The sequence below is a fragment of the Neltuma alba genome, unplaced genomic scaffold (assembly GCF_004799145.2).
Source record: "Neltuma alba isolate B1F8T4 unplaced genomic scaffold, ASM479914v2 tig00011340_pilon, whole genome shotgun sequence".
Classification (NCBI taxonomy): Eukaryota; Viridiplantae; Streptophyta; class Magnoliopsida; order Fabales; family Fabaceae; genus Neltuma; species Neltuma alba.
Window position 1 is genome coordinate 240056 of NW_021636042.1, and position 20226 is coordinate 260281.

The window sequence follows — 20226 nt, forward strand, 5'->3', positions numbered from 1 at the left end:
TCATCTAAAATTCCCATAACATACAACTGAAAAGTATGCCATGATAAATTTCAATATAAATTATGACAACAAATTTATACTGCTGAGTTATTATTAGAACTTTTTATAATTAAATTTATTTTTTGAGACCTCATGATAATTATTCCAATCCATTACCCAAAAAAATGAAAACTTTGGTTTCTTATTTTAAAAATAATTGTTTGTTTTTAAAAATAAAGGTCAAAAAACTGTTTGGTAACATTTTCTAGTTGATTGTTTTAAAAACACAGTAATATTTTTGTAAAAACTAAAAAATAAAGCAATTTTTAGATTTTTTTTTTTTTTATCTTTTGTATTTTTTAATTTTTTTGTTTTAGAAAAATTGGAGAAACCTTCTTCCTTTCTTGCCTATGTGATTTTTTATATTCTTTGTTTTAAATATGATTTTTTTAAATAATTATTCAAACACATTTTTTTTCATTCTCAAAATTTTTTTAAAAAATAATTTTATATAATTGTTTTAGGAACAAGAAAATAAAAGAACAAAACAAAGAGCCCTAAGATTTCGGATACGAGTTAGGCTGTTCCAATAAAGCCCAATACGATGTCTTAAATCTTTTCGATTTGATTTGAGCCACACACCTGATATTTATGATTAGATAAAGTGAGAAACTCAATTGGATATGTAAATTGAGGTTTTAATTGTGGAACTAGATTGAGTTCAAACTTTAAGCGTTTATTTTCTAATAGATATATGAAGTGCTCTATCTCTTAACAAAAAAATATTGTAACAGTGAGTTGTAAAAAAATTACTGCCTCTGATCCTAATTCTAAATATGAAATTCTAATCCAATCTATTTATCAAATTTATAATGTTTTCTCCAAAATATAGGGTTTTACATCAAGGAATAGTTCAAATATATATATGATTGTATAAGGTAATTGAGGGAAGTCAACACACATTTGTTGCCAATAAATAATTTAGCTAATTTCCTTACCCTATGTTTGTTACACTTGAGTTAATGCAATTATTCCCTCATTTCTTGTTGAATTTAATCTCTCTTCTGCTAACCATTAGGTCCAAGTAGGTGGGAACGGCGTGATTTAATGATTTCATTTGTATATTAATCTCCCTCACACAACACACACACGAAAGCATCTAATTTAACTTCTAACCTTGAACCACTGCCATTCTCTTTGCATTTTCAGAGCAACACCAGGGATGCGGTTAAGTTGGGAAGCAGGAGCCAACTTAGCTGCAGTGTGCAGCAAGTTATCGTGAGTCTCGGTGAACATTGCTGCTACCACATTCCTAAAGTGAAAGTCACAAAGAAGGTTGAAAACCTCAGCTTGACGACATTCAAAAGCATTGAAGAAAGCATGCCCTTTTTTTTTGAGAAAAAGTGACCATTGAGATTAATTTTGGGTTTGCTGTTGATATCTTAAACAAAAACTCAACATTTCCTAATTTAGCCGCCGTCAACAGTGCTTTTTGCAATCATAGGTTTTTTATCTTCACTCAAAAATTTTAGATTCTTACAAACCGGGTACAGTATTTCAGTTGCTCATGAATGTTGCAATTTCAGCTTATGTATTTCCTTCATTCCTGGACAATTGGTAATTCAAATATAACTTAATACTCCTCCAATTCTAAATATAAGATCCTTTTTGTAGTGTAATTTACATACAAAATATATCTTATATTTAGGACCGGAGAAATATTAGTCAAGCATAATCATGACAACAAAAATCTTAAGAGCAACTCCTTTAATTTTTTGGGAATTTCTGAGCTAAATACCAGGCAAATTATAAAGGAGGGAGGTGATCAACTATAGTAGATTTAGCCCTATTGAGATGGAATTTTATCAACCTTTCATTCAAAAGGATTACAGACACATTATATGCATGTGAAGGTCTATCTTTTTCTTGCGTTGCACAACAGTTAGGTTCAACTTAAATGCGAGCAATTAGCATCTTATGCATAAGATATGATTTTTTATTTTCAAATTTCATATTTTGACGTACCTGATTTTCATGTATGATTAATAAAATAAAATTTCTTACATCTTTTGATATAAATGTTCTATTAAATTTGTAATATTATTTGATTTTGTCTTCCAATCAACTGATAGAGAGTATTATATTGTTGTACCTTCGGTTCTGTTACTCATCTTGTCTTCTTGTTGCATGCCTACACAGAAATGATTAGTGGCCATTGTCGATCGTATTTTGATATCTTCCACCAATGAAGTGATAAAAGAAATGGAGAAACATTAGCTTCTTCAAATAGTGAAAGTGATAAAATTAATAACTAGAAGGACAAGTAAATTGTGTGAAGCTATTCGAATTTTGTGAAGCTATCATGCGCAAACAAATAAGTTTTAAATATATAGATTTCATGATAAAATTAATATGGCTATTTTGAAACGAGCATGCTCAAGCAAATATTGATGTAATGAGACTTCGTCTAGATACTTTAGGCAGAGATAATCTACTGATTTTTTTTTTTTGGATTTGCTAGACATTTGGTCTGTCATGGCACTTTCTTTTGTAGTAGTTGAAAAGATATGTTTGTAGGTATGGCTACTCTGTTTTTCAGGATTTCATGACAGATCAAGGAATCTCTGTTTCTCCACAAGCTTATGTTCAAGAGCTTTTAAGATATTTTAAAATGCAAAGCTGCAGGCCTAAGGATACTCCTTTGGTAGTCAATAAAACATTATCTGAATGTGATGAAGAAGATATCAAGGCTGATGCATCGAGGTGTGAGTATAACAGTGCTGTTGGGAGCTTGCTTTTCCTGACTTCAACAAGGCCTGATGTGATGTTTGCAGCATATTTATCATCAATATTCATGCAATAACTAAGTGAGGTGCATTATGTAGCTGGTAAAAGGGTGCCGAGGTATTTAAAAGGCACATAATAGGTAGCCCTGTTACAGACTCCAAGTTAATTGGATATGTGGATAGTGATTGGGCTGGAAGCTTAGATGATGGAAAGAGTACATCAGGTTATACGTTTTCTCTTGGTTCTAGTATGTTTTGCTGGAATTCCAAAAAGCAAGAGGTCGTGGCTTAATCATCTGCAGAAGTTGAATATGCAAACCAAGCAATTCGGTTAAGAAAGATGTTGACAGATTTGGGTCTGGAGCGAGCTGAAGCTACTCAAATATTTTGTGATAGCAGATCAGCTATTGCAAGAAACCCTGTGCAGCATGGGAATACCAAACACATGAAGGTCAAATTTTATTTTCTCAGAAATGCTGAAAGGGAACAAGAAATATGTCTTGTGCATTGCAGTTCCGAAAAGCAAGTTGCAGGCATAATCACCAAAGCTTTGCCTAAAGACAGATTTTAGGAGCTTAGAAGGAAGCTTAGAGCCCCTAGACAAAGTCTCAAGGAGGAGTGTTGATGCAATGAGACTACCTTAGGCAAAAGTATTCTGCTGATTTTTTGCTTCGGCTTTGCAAGGCCTTTGGTTTCTTTTGTTGTAGTTGAAAAGATTTTACAAGATTTTTTATTCCTGTTGTCATGTCATATCAGTCTAAGATATGCTTTTAGACCTGGATAGTATTTTGAAAAAGTTGATATATTAGCCAGCTGTTGTTAATGAAATGTTCGTTCTCTCACTTTTTTTAGTTCAGTTCCAAGCTCTTTTCTTTACAGAATATACCATGATGAAAACGAGATTATAGTTAAAATAACTTGAGCTTCAATACCATTACTCTTATCATCATAATTCAATACTTTGGCTTGTATATAACTGAAAAGAGCATGTAAAAGATTGCAGGGATAAAAGGAAAAAAACAGACATTTAAAAGAGTGACATGCACTAACAGTAATAAACCCATTGCTTCCAGAAGTGAAGTTGACTTTTGTTGAGAGAATCAGAAAGATAGAATGCAATGTTCTTAGTTGTTAAGTATCCAAAATCAGCAGCAAAAATCAGCTCTTCACATCGTTGAAGCACATCCAAGGCAATATCTATTCATATATCATAATCACTTAGCATATAAGATGGAATATCAAAAAAACAACATGAACCCGCGGAGAGAAAAGAATGAAAATGAAACATATCTATAGTGTTTTGTTGACATATTGTAAGTTGTATTACCAAGATCTCCAGTGAGAAAACAGACTCTGAGAAACGAAGGGCCCAAAGGGCCATTTTCTGGTTTGAAGACTTGCAAAGGAGTAACAGAATAGAGGTAAAGTCCCATCTCATAGAGGCCAACACGAAAAGCCAATGTAATAGGAATCCATTTAAGCTGTCCGTTTCGAATAGAAAGTGCATTGCTATTTTTATCAACCAAGCATTTCGCTATTGGAATGATTCCCCTGTGTGATGCAGCAATTCCAAGTGGAGTATAGCCATGAGCATCAAGTTTTTGAAGGTATTCTTATGGAACTAATCTCACCAATTCCTCTACAATGCTCAAATGCCCAAACTTTACAGCCATGTGGGGAGATGTTTCGCCTATTGAAGCCACAAGTTCTTGTTTCAAGGCCCTAGGATGGTGATCAATGAATTCTTTCGCAGCAGGCCAGTTGTTCTCAGATATAGCCTTGTACAAATTAGCCATATCAAAACATATTGCCTCTGTCATCTCTGTAAGACACAAATACGCACAGAGATTGTATAACTAAGACGAAGAATGTGTGTGCGTGCGTGCATGCATGCGTGTGTGTGTGTGTAGAGAGAGAGAGAGAGATTAGCTAAGTTAACCACTTTCTATTACCTAATTACTCTATTAACCCATTCAAACCAATCTCTGTTCCGTTTTTGTCGTTCTGAACCTATATCTCGTTAAAATTGGGGAGCTCTGCCTTATGTAAGTCAACCTAAAGGTCTTGTTGGAGATGGTGATACTCTACGTATAGTGCCTATGGGTTTGAAATTTGTAGCTAGCAATTTATTGATGGACAGTATTTTGTTGAAAGGAGCAGAGATTAGACATACTTACCAATAGAATTCCCTTTTTACGGCTGACTGATTTGAAATGCTGAAACCGTAAGTAAAAGGCTTTGCCTTCTTTAGCAACTTATGATTATACTCCTCCGGTCCTTAATATAGGATCCAATTCTTGAGTTGGTTTTGGTCCTAAATATAAGACCCATTTATCATATTTATCAACTTTCTCTAAATTACCCCCATAGACACTCTCTCAACCATAATCAAGTAAAAGAGGGAGATGAGGTATTAAAAAGATAATTGTGGTGTTTTAGGAAAAATGTGTCATATTTCTTATAATTAACTAACTTACCTAACTTCCTTAATCTAATCAAATTAGTTAAATGGGTCTTATATTAAGGACCGGAGGAGTATATGACTTGTTCATGGATATTTTTGTTCATTTCTTGTTCATTTGGGTTGACTTTGTTTATTCCGTGTTGGCGGGCGTAGATTGAGATATTTCGTCTTCTCTACTTGCTGCTAGTTTCTGCGCTCTGCCCCAAAAAAAAAAAGTAATAACTATTCCTCTAATTTTAAATATTAGAATTAGTTGAGGTTATTTTTAGTATTAGAGGTAAAATTTCTATTCTTTCGTATTCTTCAGATTTTCAAATGTGAGGGGATTTGAGTCATCAGATAAAATTATTGAATAATATATGTAATAAAAGTAAAGTGAAAGGTGCATAAATATTAGAATATTAAGATTTACTCCCCTTTATTAACACCTGTTTTCGCCACATAACAAACACAAAGGAGAGGGACAAAAGAATGTGTAGTTATCATCCAAGAAAAAAAAATTCTTCCTAGTCTTGATTACCTTACGCGGTTTCTTGGATTCCACTTGAAAAAGATACTTTCACGTGAATTAAGATAAAATGTAATGGGTCAACAGAGTCACTAATAAATTTTTTTTCTTAATTTACCTTTAGCTACAAATTATTACTACTCATGTAAATAACTTTTCACTACTCCCCCATATTTGTCATAAGGATAGGTTTGAAAAAATTTATACTTTTAAATCACATTCAATGATATAGTTGTCATTTCTTGATCTATGTGAATTAGCTTGTTGACCCTTTATAATATGGACCAAAGGGAGTATTCTTGACGAGATATGAAAATAAATATTTATGATTTTATTATATGTTAGGATATTTGAATTATTTAGATTTATTATCATTTTAGAATTTATTTTGATTTATTAATATTTTAGTATATATTTTTGTTATTAGGATTAGTTGTTATTATTATTTCATTTTTTTATTATTTTAGTATAATTAAATTTAAGGTTTTCATTCTATGTATAGGCTTTGAATATTAAATTAAATTAGATTACATTTATCGTTCTTTCTTGTTTTCTTTCCTGACTCTCCCTTTCCCTATTCTATTCTTCCTTTCTGCCTTTTCTTTTCCTCTCTAGATCTTTTCTCTTTCTCATTTTCTCTTCTTGTTTTACATCAACTTTTTATCTACTATTAAAACCATCAAACCCATGGACCCTTTCCTACTGACTCTAGCTGTATAATTTCTTTTGTTTTATATATAATTGATTGTTATATATATATATATATATATATATAAAAGAATACATCTTCGTCAATGAAATTACAACTAAGTGTAGTTATTATAATAAACAAACTCATTATTAGAAGGCAAGCTCCCTTGTAAGTGAAAATTCACAAATTTAATCCTGCTTATAAGTTCAGGCCGTCAGTATTTGCCAAAAAAAATTTATTAAAAGGTAAGCCAGAAAATGAGAAAGTTGATAATCATAGAGTGCACTTGATAGATATAACAACCAAACAAAACATACTCATTCAACCATGAATAATCTCAAGTAGTCTTCCATCACACACATACACAGGAACAGCAGCTAACATAATTGCAATACATAAGAACAAGCTCCTCGTCATCAAGCATTACAACTTCTGACTGAAGTTGTTTTTATTCATATATAACTTATGACAATACGCACTTCAGGACTTGAATTAAGATTCAAATCCCACGATATACCCACCATATGTATATCTCGATGGACAGGCTTGAAGCTAGAGGGCAAGATGAGAACCTACGTCTCTGACAACATCAGTAGCGAACTTTGTGAGAGTGTGAGGATCAGGAATGTGACCTTTCAGCTTCTCATACTCCATGGTGACGTGCACCAAACTCCCTTTGTCCTTTGGAGTTGCCTGCAGTGTTATGTCCATGCTCTTGAAATCCTTCAGGATATCTCCCTCCACAACTCTGAAAGTGATTAAGTTCTTGCTCGCATCTACGGCATGGATCTTCTCCTTAGCCACACAGTTTTTCCCTTCTGTTAATTCATCACAATACCAGTTCAGTATCATGTCCAAAGGGAAGCTCATTAATTCTTTGATCTTGTATGGTAAAAATGAAAAGGAAAATAATACCTTGGCACCTTATCAGAAGAATAAAGCAGAAATCACTATGATGTCCCAAAGAATATGATTACCAAAAGGTCCAAATGACAAGCATGCAGCATGGATCTTGTTGTCATAGTTCCAATACTAAAACTTGTCATTCACACTTGTTATGAGATTTTTTGGTAATTACATTCCTTTCTTAGGACCGAATAATGATTTCCCATTAAATAACAACGGAGGACATCATCATTGATTCGGATCGGAAATAACCGCAACTTAGTTATAAATCATGAGGGCTCAATCAGAAGCAGCATTTCACTGTTCAAGATGTTGTTTTCCCAGAAGAAAACCAGAAGTATTGGAGAGAAAAGAAAGTGTGCCTACCTTACCCTCTCTCTCTCTCTCTATATATATATATGCATAAATAAGTAGTTGAGTACTTACCATGGACATAGTGCCAGGTAATGAGAGAACCGAGCTTGCCCCAGTTTGCATCTGCAACAGCATGTTGAATGTTGGCAGGAGAAATATTTGGAATGTGGTGTGGCTTGGAGGTGAACAATTCATGAAACTTGTCTGCAGAAGCATCAATGTGAACATCAACTTCCACCTTCCCCAATAACTGTTCCTCATGATCGTCCTGTCCTTGTGTGAGGTGTGAATCAATGTCTCTGCTAACCTCAGATGCGAGCTGCATCAGAGAATGAGGATCTGGGATTTGTCCCTGAAGCTTTTCGTACTCAAAAGTCCAGTGAACCACACTTCCCTTTTCCTTTGGAATGGCTTGCATCGTGGCTTTGAAGCTCTTGAGATGTTCAAGTACATCGCCTTCTGTTATCTTCAAAGTGATTGAGTTCTTTGCTGGGTCTGTGGCTTCAATCACAGTCTTGGCCACGCAGGTCTTCCCATCTACGTGCAGTCACAACTAATATCAGTCACTTGATCTGATAATATATATCATATAGCGAAGCTTATTCAATCTCGAAAATGAACGAAAATCATCGATTAAAAAAAATCCGTCGACATGATACTGATAAATTAAAATTTGGCTTACCAAGAACATAATTCCAGACAAGGACAGAGCCAACTTCTCCGAAACGACCTTGATGCTTAGTCACAGCCTTGATTTTCCCAGGAGTAACGTTGGCAATGTGATGAGGATTGCTGCTGAACATTTCATGAAACTTCTCAGCAGAAGCATTAATGTGAACATCTGCTTCAAGCTTCCCGACTAAGTGAGCCATCTTTCTTTCTTTTCTGTTTGTGGTGATCGATATATTATGCAAACCCTAATTCACATGCACAACGAAGGCTTAAGCCCTAGCCCTTTATATGGGAAATTTGAGGCGGTTTGAAGCCAAGGGTCCGTATGTAATAAATATTAACAGTACTTAGTCCCCATGACCTGCTTCGCAATGAATTTTTTTCCCCTCCTTTTCTTTACAAATGTAGTCTATTTTAGATTAATTTTAATCTTTTACACATATAGCATTGCCAGATCTTAGGCGTCATCAATATCAACATGAATTATTGCACCCAAGGTGGTTGAGCTCATGAGGTGTTCTACTGCAGAAAGATATTATGATTGAGGTCTTTTTGTTATGATTGAGGATTATTTTAATTTAAAATGCTACACTAAACAGTTTATGATTAAAAAAAGTTCAATAATCTGCCTTACAGTGACGGCACGGAAGATGATTAAAATTTTGAATAAAATTTTATCCTTTAATTATTTGAATGGTTCAAGTTTATCTAAAAGTTACTCCTCTGGTCCTATTTATAGGACAGAGAGAGAAGGTTTTATTTTGTCCTATTTATAAGTCATTTCATTAAATTTTCAGTGTGAATCTATTGTTTTGTCCTTTAGGTAGTTATCTTTTTTGAAATATGTATATATTAACTATGGGTAAAATTAGAAAATTGTTATATTTTGATAGAGAGTTAATGTATTTTAAGGTTTTCCTTAGTCTATGTGAAATATGTTAGAAGTGTTTTATAAATAAGACCAGAGGAGTATTATTCATAGAAAAAGTTGTTATGAACATCTTAAACTCATCAGATCTGGACCATTTAATTCTTATTTGAACAGTTTAGATTTTAAATTTATAATTAATTATTTTTGGATAGAAAATTTTTTTAAAAAAAATATTAGTTAAGAGATTATCTTTACTCTATAGCATATACCTATTAAAATAATTATTTTAAATAAATAAAAATTAAAAATTAAATCTGAAGTATTCAATGAATGATCCAAATTTAATAAGCATTTATTAGTCACTTCAATTTCCAAACATGAAATATAATGCGTACATAAAATCATAAAGAATCTTTGCTTTTCGCGAGGGACATCAGCACGTGACCAAAATATCAATGCATCAATCAAAATGCTATATATTTATACAAAAAAAATCATAAAGATATCATATATAAAATGTAAAATTTGCGATAAAAAATTATTATTGCTAAAAATTAAGGTGGTTTATATATCTAGCATATTTTTCTAATTTAATTAAGATAAATGAGTTCTTTTTCATGCTAATCATCTTTTTAAACACAACTGTGTTACTTTATGTGATTTAAGCAGATTTATTTTAATTGCATACAAATTATGATTGGTATAATTATCTAAGACTTCATATAAAATATACAGGTTCATATATTATGAAGAATATGAGTATATGCAACTTATTTTCAAATTCTATGCAACATAGCTAGTGGATCATTTATATCATTTAATTTTTTTCCCCAGACAATTGTGTTGAGCTATCATCAAAAGCAGCCAAGAATATAAAGAAAATTTTAACATAAAAAAGGGGTTGATAATCGATGTACGTTGCTTTATATATGAGCCCTCTGTAAAGAGGTAAGTTAGCAATAAAGAGTGCACCCACTTGTCTTTTGATGTGGTTCCACAATACCTTCAACTCATCGACATTCACAAAAAAGGAAGGGGGGGGGGGATTTAGCCCAACACAACTTTGCTATTATTTGCGTTAAGGTTTGTAAAATTATTTTCATTTTTTACATGGTTATATAACTAAGTCAAATTTAAGTAGGGGTGATTAAAAATAATTTTTTTAAAAATGTTTTCTCCATCCATATAAATTTAAACTCAAGGCCTCTTGTTTGAGCGTTTAAAACTCCTTCCATTAGGACCAACACATATGGGTTGTCAAAGTGAATTTTATTCTAATTGACTTTTGCAAACTAAAATTAGAATAAAAATTAATTAGTATAACTTAATTTATATTTAAATGTGATTTTATAAAAAAAAAAATAGTTTCACGTTAACTTAGTTATATGATATATTTTATAAAAAACCGAAATTAGAATAAAAAATAGTTTAAGGGTACGTTGGGCCACGTTATTTATAATTTATAAATATCATGATTTTTATAAAATTTTACAAACATGTTAATTTGTTGATTCATATTAAAGTAGAATATTGACCCAGTCTGTAAAAATAGTTTGAAATGAAAGGATTTATAAATATTGACATTAATGTCTACCCAACATATATCTAGCTTCGTCAGGGTTTAGTTTTTCAGGACAATAATTCAAGTCACAAGAAATTAAACTAACAATGCAAAGGATATCACTCTCTCCGTTCCTCAGATATAAAAACTAGCTAGTTGGATGTTTGTTTTAGCTTTAAATATAATGTATTAATTCAAAAAAGAAATTAAAACTGAAGTATCTAGCTAGTTATACATGTTACATGTCCATGAATTTGATGCTTGTATTTACAGCACAATTATATATTTTTTTATTATTCACATATATTATTTTATTGGAAATAATTTTATTCAAGGTATAATCGGTTATTAAATATAAATACCTTTTCTTTTATATATGTATATAATATATATATATACCGTGTCAAATAAAGTTCAGATTTTAATTTCATCACTTTTGATCGTTTTTATAATTGGGACAATGACAAAAAAAGAAGTTTAAATTTTACAAATGCCAAATAAGGAATGTCAACCAAAATTTGTTATCATTTGTAAATTCAGACACGTCAATACTAAATAAAGTTGTGTTACCAAACCTGATTTAGAATTTGTTATTTTCAGTTTCTTTTTCTGTCATTAATTCTCCCTTTATAATTCAGACACTCCTAAAAAATAAATTTTAAAAAAGAAGGAAAAAAAAAAGGGGGCGCCAGAGACAGACACTAGCTGGCAGAAAACTGCTTGACTGGGACCTACGCTTAGAATTGAATTAGTGTAATCAGGGAAATTAATTGATCCACAGAAATGATTAGGGAACGCCGGGTCCAAAGTCAGAACTACTTCTAATATTATCTACCATTCAATGTTTAGTTTTGCACGTGAAACACGGCACGTCACCTATATTTGATTTGATTTGATTTCGAGATATGTCTTCTTCTTTTTTGCAATTATAAACTTATTTGGAAAAACGTTTAAAATTCCTTATAAACACGTTTTTTTTTTTTTTTTATGACCAGTAGTAGGAAAGTACTAAGCTACATCAGATACTACATGATTGACAACAAAATCAGGAAGAGAGTAAAGAAAGCTTATTCCCTCAGCAACACTCAGCGCGTTCTTGGCTAACATGTCTGCCACCATGTTTGCATCCCACTAAAATATACTTATCTTATATACTTATTTTGTATTTTATAAATTACGATTAGAATATTACTTATAAGCTATTTCAACTAAGCATAAATTACACTGTAAATTAATTCTTATACTTAAGGTCAAAGGTAGTATTTGATTCCAATTTCAAGTGAGTTCAAAATTAATATTCAATCTTTTTTAGTTCTGAGTTTGGAGTAAAGTAGTCCCATTTTTTTTCCTTTTGCCGTTTTATATCTTTTGTTAAATACGGATCATACCCTTATACAATATAAATCTAAAATATCGGGGGAAATTATTATACAATTTTAAGAAAGGAATTTAATCATCTAAAATTCCCATAACATGCAACTGAAAAACATGCCATGATAAATTTCAATATAGATGATGACAACAAATTTATACTGCTCAGTTATTATTAGAACTTTTTATAATTAAATTTATTTTTTGAGACCTCACGATAATTATCCCAATCCATTATCCAAAAATATGAAAATTAAGAGCTTGTTTGGTTTCTTATTTTAAAAATAATTGTTTGTTTTTAAAAATAAAGGTAAAAAAACTTGTTTGGTAACTTATTTTTAGTTGATTTTAAAAAAAAAACGGTAACATATTTTTAAAAACTAAATAATCAAAGCATTTTTTATTTTTTATTTTTTTTTTATATTTTGTATTTTTTAATTTTTTGTTTTGGAAAAATTGGAGAAACCTTCTTCCTTTCTTGCCTATGTGATTTTTTATATTCTTTGATTTAAATATGATTCTTCAAAATAAATTATTCAAACATAATTTTTTTCATTCTCCAAATTTGTTTTTAAAAATAATTTTATATAATTGTTTTAGAAAATAAAAAAACAAAACAAAGAGCCGTAAGATTTTGGAGACGAGCTAGGCTGTTCCAACAAAGCCCAATACGGTTTCTTAAATCTTTTCGATTTGTTTTGAGCCACGCCTGATATTTATGATTAGACAAAGTGAGAAACTCAATTGGATATATAAATTGAGGCTTTAATTATGGAACTAGAATGAGTTCAAACTCAACCCTTATTTGATTAGACGAAGCTCGATTCTAGGATTCACCACACTCTCTACGGCCTATATTTCAAAAGAAAACGTTCTGATAAATTGAGTATTAAAATATTTGTTACACCTGAGCTGATGCAATTATTCCTTCATTTCCTGTTGAATTTAATCTCTCCTCTACTAACCATTGGGTCCAAACAGGTGGGGACTGCATGATTTAATGATTTTCATTTATATATTAATCTCCTTCACACACAGAGAAAAGTATCTAATTTAACTTCTAACCTTGAACCCCTGCCATTCCCTTTGCATTTGCAAAGCAGCACTAGGGATGCGATTAAGTTGGGAAGCAGGAGCCAACTTGGCTGCCGTGCACAGCGAGTTATTGTTATTCTCAGTGAACATTGCTGCTACCACATTCCTAAAGTGAAACCCATGGAGGAGGTTAAAGATCTTAGCTTGACGATATTCAACAGCATCCACTACTATAAAAAAGTCTATTTTCGTCTCCCATTTTTGTCTGTTTTGAAAATCAGAGGAAAGAGGGTCTTAATACTCATCTGTAAGACAAAATAACACCTTCAATTTTTATTTAGTACAATCAGAGGAATGCCAGGATTATAAAAAAAAAAGAGCAAAAATATATTAATTTCATTAGACTATAAGGCTTCGGCCATATAAAAACAAGTTACATATGAATATATTAATTTGAACATGGGACTGTGAACATTAATTGAGCTATTGCAATATTTGTTTGTATATAGTGAGTAGGGATCCATTATATTATGGCTAATTATTATTTTTTCTCTCATGATAAATAATATTATGGTGCGCGCACACACAAGTATGGTGAAAAATTATAATACTAGAGAGGACCGTGTGTGTGTGTGTGTGTGTGTATGCTCATTGTTCCTCTATGTGAAACTCTTACAGAGACACACGCACATATACATCACATACTTCGCAAGTTACAAAAATGAGAGCAGGAAAGAAAGGAGAAAAGAGGGAAGTCGCAGCTGAGGGAGAAGTTGTAGCTGACAATAATAAAGCTTCATTGTTGTTTGAGACAAAGGAAATCCATTGGAGAGGAGCCTACAAGCTATTTGCATGCATCATTTTTGCAGATACGTACATATATATACTCTTTTCTTTTGCACCACCTCTTAAATTGACAATATATATTTTACCGTGTTTTCCTTTTTCTTCGTTTTTTTAATTTCACTCCCTAAATTTAACTCTACTTCTTACACTAAGATATTTTATTTTACTTGCTTTTTTTTTTCTCCCCCTTTCTCTTGCGTAAAAATTAGCTTCTAGGACTGTCTAGAAAAGTTAGCTTCTAGGATAGAGTAAGGGGATCTTTTCTCACTTAATTCTTGTTTGTTATTTACAAGCTTTCTTACTTGACTTCATATCTTTTATTTTATTATTAATGCATTTTGATTGTTATCCAAAAAAATTGTTATTTTACTAATACTTAATAATTTATTCAGTTCTTTTATGCTAGCTAGCTCACATGTTTCTGTTTCAGGTTCATTATATAAACTTGAGTTAGGATGTTTAATTAGGTGTTATGCTAGCTAGCTCACATGTGGATTATTTTTATGCAAAGTGATATGATTTAATTTGGTTTTGCTGAAAGTGAAATCAGAAGATATAAACTGAATATTTTGGGCTTAGTGACTTATCGATGCACTAAAGACCCACTGTATATTTATACTGATATTTCTCAAGTGTACAGAGATAGATACTACAGCTGTCAAGACAACTGAATTCTGTTACAATAATCACGTGCTAATTACAGCTGTTTACAACTAATCACTCACATCCCCCCTCAAGCGAGACAGGGACAGAGACAATGCCGAGCTTGCTTCGAAGAGTGCAAAACCTGTTATAAGATAAAGATTTAGTCATGCAATCAGCGATTTGATCTTCCGTCGGCACATGTCCTATAGTAACTCTTTTTGCTAATACTTGTTCGCGAATGAAATGAGCATCTAGTTCTATGTGCTTAGTTCTGGCGTGGAAAACAGGATTGCTGGCCAGAGCTTGTGCACTTGTGTTATCACACCAGACTTGAGGAGTTCGTGTCAAGGGAAAATGAAGCTCAAGCAGTAGAGACTGTAACCAAGCTAGTTCACAGGCTAAGTCTGTCAGTGCTCGATACTCTGACTCTGTGCTGGATCGTGATACTACACGCTGCTTCCTTGAATTCCATGATACAAGTGTGTTTCCAAAGAATACACAATATCCTCCAACAGATCGTCTATCATCAGGACACGCAGCCCAGTCTGCGTCTGAATAACCAGTGAAATTCAGATCCTTGCTTCCTCTTATGAAAAGTCCCAACGTTGCACTTCCTTTGAGATAGCGAAGAAGCCTTTTTACAGCTTGCCAATGAGCTGTTGTTGGTTTGTGAAGAAACTGACTCAGCTTGTTGACTGAGAATGCAATATCTAGCCGTGTTTGTGTCACATACTGCAAAGCACCTATAGCACTGCGATACTGAGAAGGATTTTTCAACGGTTCTCCATCACTAAGTGAAAGTGATTTTCCACAAACCATTGGTGTTGAACAAGGAGCTGAATGTAGCATCCCATACTTCTTAAGAATATCAGATATGTACTTTGTTTGACTTAAAAACATACCGTTCACACTTCTTTTGACTTCTATGCCGAGAAAGTAGTGAAGTTCCCCCATATCTTTTAGAGCAAATTTAACATTCAGCTCATTTATGAAGCTTTTGATTTTGGCAGAATCATTTCCTGTGATGATTATATCATCTACATATACTAAGACAAGTAATATGATTCCTGCTTGTTTAAACCAGAAAAGAGAAGTGTCACATTTTGTATTTTGAAAACCCCTATGCACCAACGTATTCTTGAGCTTGTCAAACCAGGCTCTTGGGGCTTGCTTTAGCCCATACAAGGCTTTTTCTAATCTGCAAATGTGATGTGGCTTTGTGGCATCAACAAAACCTTGAGGTTGTCGCATATAAACTGTTTCTGTCAATGTACCATTTAAGAAAGCATTGTTAATATCCAACTGATTTACTGCCCAACCTCTAGTAACAGCAATAGCTAGAATAAGTCGAATGGTAGAAGATTTCACCACTGGACTAAAGGTCTCATAATAATCCACACCAGGGCTCTGCTAAAAACCTTTTGCTACCAACCTTGATTTCCTCTTTTGCAAGCTGCCATCAGAATGAAACTTGTTACGAAAAACCCACTTACATTCCACTATACTTTCGTTACCAGTGTAAGGAACTAATTTCCAGGTTTGGTTTCTTATCAAGGCATCATACTCATCCTTCATTGAAGCAAACCACTCAGGTTTTGATAGAGCTTCAGCTACTGTTGTAGGTTCTGACTCCACTTCAAGTACTTGTTTTGATAGGCCAACAAATGGGTACTTTGGCTTAAACACACCAGCTTTGCTTCTTGTTATCATCTGGTGTTTATTTGTTTGAGAAGGCACACTTTGAGTATTATTTGTAGGAGTTAAGACTGTCGATGCTGGGACTAGAACATTATTAGCATCAGAATCTGGTCGTTCTGGTATCTGACTAGATAAAGACTGATCAGTTTGCCTGTTTGAGATACTTGAACCTTGTTGAGGAAGAGGAATGGTTGGAAGCATAAAAGAAGAAGCATCAACAATTACTTCTGCTTCTGGTTGCTTAGTGTTCAGAAATCCAGCTTTGAAAGGAAATTCAAGTTCATTAAAAACTACATGTCTGGAAATAAAAATTCTACCAGTAGAACTTAAGCACTTGTAGCCTTTGTGATCATTGCTATACCCCAGAAAAACACATTTTGCAGTATGATACTATAGCTTGTGAGTATTATAAGGTCTTAAGCATGGAAAACAGGCACTTCCAAACACCTTGAGAAATTTTAGATCAGGAGCAGCTTTAAACAGGACTTCATAAGGAGACTTTCCTTCTAAGATATCAGTGGGCATTCGATTTATAAGATAAACACTGCATTGAAAAGCTTCATACCAGTAATACAGGGGCATTAATGCTTGAGCAAGAAGACTAAGTCCAGTTTCGACGATGTGCCTATGTTTCCTTTCAGCACGGCCGTTCTGACTTGATGTATGTGGACAAGAGTGTCGGAATTCAACTCCAGTTTCTGTCAATAATTCAGAGAGGCTACGAAATTCTCCTCCCCAGTCACTTTGTAGAACTTTAATTTTTCGGTCAAATTTGTTTTCAACAAGCTGTTTAAACTGAACAAAAGCACGAAAAGCATCAGATTTTTGTCTTAGTGGATAAATCCATGTGAACCTACTGAAGTCATCAATAAAATGGATATAATATTTGAATCCTGAAGTGCTGATAAGCGGCGCAGGTCCCCACACATCAGTGTGTATTAAGTCAAGAACATGTGTAGCATGTGATGTTGAACGTTGAAAAGGCAATAAATGAGACTTGCCATATTGACATGCATCACAAAAGGAGCAATCATCTTTATTGATTTTGACATTACAAGACGACAAAGCTTTGCTCATTATAGAGTAGCATGGATGACCTAATCGCTGATGCCAAATCTGAGCTAATACAGTTTTTCTGTTTTGTTTTACATTCTGAGCAACAAGGACAGCTCCTCTAGAATTTTTTAGACTTGAAAAGTGATCAGCATCGCTAGTGAATCTATGCATCTCATAAATGTTGCCTTGGAGTGTGTTGATCCTTCACATAACACCCATAGCGATCAAATTTGACAGAAACATCATTATCAGTAGTTAATTGAGCAACACTGAGTAGATTATGCTGAGACCCAGGCACATAAAGCATGTTTGTCAAGCTAAGAGACTTATTCGATTGAGGACAAGATAATGAAGAAGATCCAGTGCTCAAGATTGGTAATCTAGATCCATCAAAACCAGTCATAGATCTCTTACCATTAACATCGGTTTGATTCTGCATGAGATTTGAATCATTTACGATATGATTTGTAGCTCCACTATCAACAAGCCACAGTAGATCTGCTACAACTTGTGGAGTTGCAGTTGCAGCATATGCTGCTGGCTGTGACGGATTTGATCCAAAAGATCGTTGAGCAGGAAGTCTCACATTTCTGTCGAAACGATAGTAGCAATCGGATGCTATGTGACCTGTCTTTCCACATACTTGACATATTAGTCGTTGACCTCTACCAAATCGACCTCTGCCTCTGTGATTCCTTCCACCACGATGAGAAGAACCACCTCGATCAAATCTTTCTGTCCTGGCTATGTGAGCAGAAGGTGTAGTAATAGACAAATCAGACATACTTCTGTAAAGATCAAGTCTACATTCAAAAGTAAGTAATTCAGATTGCAATGTGATCCAATTAAGATCACTACGACCAGTCAACGTACAGACAATTGAGTTATACTCTAAATCTAAACCAGTTAACGTTATTGTTACTAAGTCATTGTCTGAAACAGATGCTCCTGCTAGGCTCAGTTGATCTGCTAAGTGCCTAATTCGATTCAGATAGTCTTCCATTGACATTGAATTTTTTCTGATCCGCTGCAACTCGGACCGATACATCACGACTTTGATCGTGTGTTAGCACTGATTAATTCTTTGGCTGTTTTCCAGAGTTCGTGAGATGTTCAGCAATGCACCAGTTTGCTGCCGATTTCTGGAGTCATGCTCGCAAGGAGCCACCCGAAGACTGTTTGGTCTGTTGCAATCCATTCCGCATATGCAGGATTGATCTCTGACTCATCCTTTGTGAGCCATTCGTCAGGGCAAGAGCTGGTACCAGTAACGAAGCCATCCAATCTCTAACCACGAAGAAGAGAAAACACCATAGACTGCCAATACAGGTAATTGTTCCTATCCAACTTGATAGGAGACGGCTGAGTAGTAGTACTGGATAAAGATCCGGATGAAGAAGCAGGAAGAAAAGATGAAAGTCGAGGGAGAGAAGGTGCGGAAGAGGTAGTGCTCAGGATCGGTGAGGAAGCCATGAGAGAAAAAAAAAAATGAGAGACTCTAGATACCAAGTGAAATCAGAAGATATAAACTGAATATTTTGGGCTTAGTGACTTATCGATGCACTAAAGACCCACTGTATATTTATACTGATATTTCTCAAGTGTACAGAGATAGATACTACAGCTGTCAAGACAACTGAATTCTGTTACAATAATCACGTGCTAATTACAGCTGTTTACAACTAATCACTCACACTGAATTGCTGTCATTATTGCTGGGCTACTGTCTGTTTTGGTTTTGCATGCATTTTTACAATTGCTGGTTACATAAAAACTAACAATACAAATAATTCATGCTTTATTTTAAAAAAAATAATAATATTTTCGTTTGTTCTAGGCAGAATAGACGAAAATAGTTTCCTTATATTTGTCTGTTCCTAGTGACCAAACAAAAATAGTGATCCTTTTTCGTCTGTTTTTAACAGAAAAATAAATGCCTACTCTCTACGTCTCCTTCATCAACGTCTCCCTGTAAATAGACAAAAAGAGGCTTTCAGAACAGACGAAAATGGATCTTTTTGTAGTAGTGATCATTGAAGAATGCATGCCCTTTTTGTCCAGAAAAAGTGACCATTGAGATTAATTCTGGGTTTGTTGTTGATATCTTGAACAAAAACTCAACATTCCCTAATTTAGCAGCCGTCAACAATGCTTTTGCAATCATACACTTTTTATCTTCACTCAGAAATGCCAGATTCTTACAAAATAGATTTAGAATTTCTGTTGCTCGTGAATGTTACAACTTCAGCTTATGTATTTCCTTCATTCCTAGACAATTGGTAACTCAAATATAAATTAATACTCCTCTGATCCTTAATATAAGACTCATTTAACTAATTTGATTAGATTAAGGAAGTTAGGTAAGTTAGTTAATTATAAGAAATGTGACACGTTTTTCCTAAAACACCATAATCATCTTTCTCAATACCCCCTCTCCCTCTTCTACTTGATTATGGCTAAGGGGGTATCTATAGGGGTAATTTAGAGAAAATCGATAAATATGAGAAATGGATCTTATATTTGGGACCAAAACCAACTCAATAATTAGGTCCTATATTAAGGACTGGAGGAGTATTAGTCAAGCTTAATCATGAGAACAAAATTCATAAAAGTAACTCATTTAAATTTTTGGAAAATTTTGAGCAACATACCAGACAAATTATGAATGAGGGAGGTGAGCCACTGTAGTAGATCTAGTCCTATTGAGATGGAATTTCGCCAACCCAACAATTCAAAGAGACTACATAGAGGCATATATGCATACGTAGGTCTATCTTTTTCTT

The 20226-nt window shown here is 33.5% G+C and overlaps 1 protein-coding gene across 1 annotated transcript; it reads right to left on the bottom strand.

Annotated features, from left to right (window-relative positions):
- Positions 1-6698: 6698 nt before the first annotated feature.
- On the bottom strand, positions 6699-8577 carry LOC114712211 (MLP-like protein 28). Its single transcript, XM_028896694.1, has 3 exons — positions 8371-8577; positions 7761-8225; positions 6699-7246 (listed from the first exon to the last, which is right to left on the bottom strand). The coding sequence occupies exons 1-3, from the start codon at positions 8558-8560 to the stop codon at positions 6981-6983; spliced, it is 921 nt and encodes a 306-aa protein (XP_028752527.1). The 5' UTR covers positions 8561-8577; the 3' UTR covers positions 6699-6980.
- Between the last annotated feature and the right edge of the window lie 11649 nt (positions 8578-20226).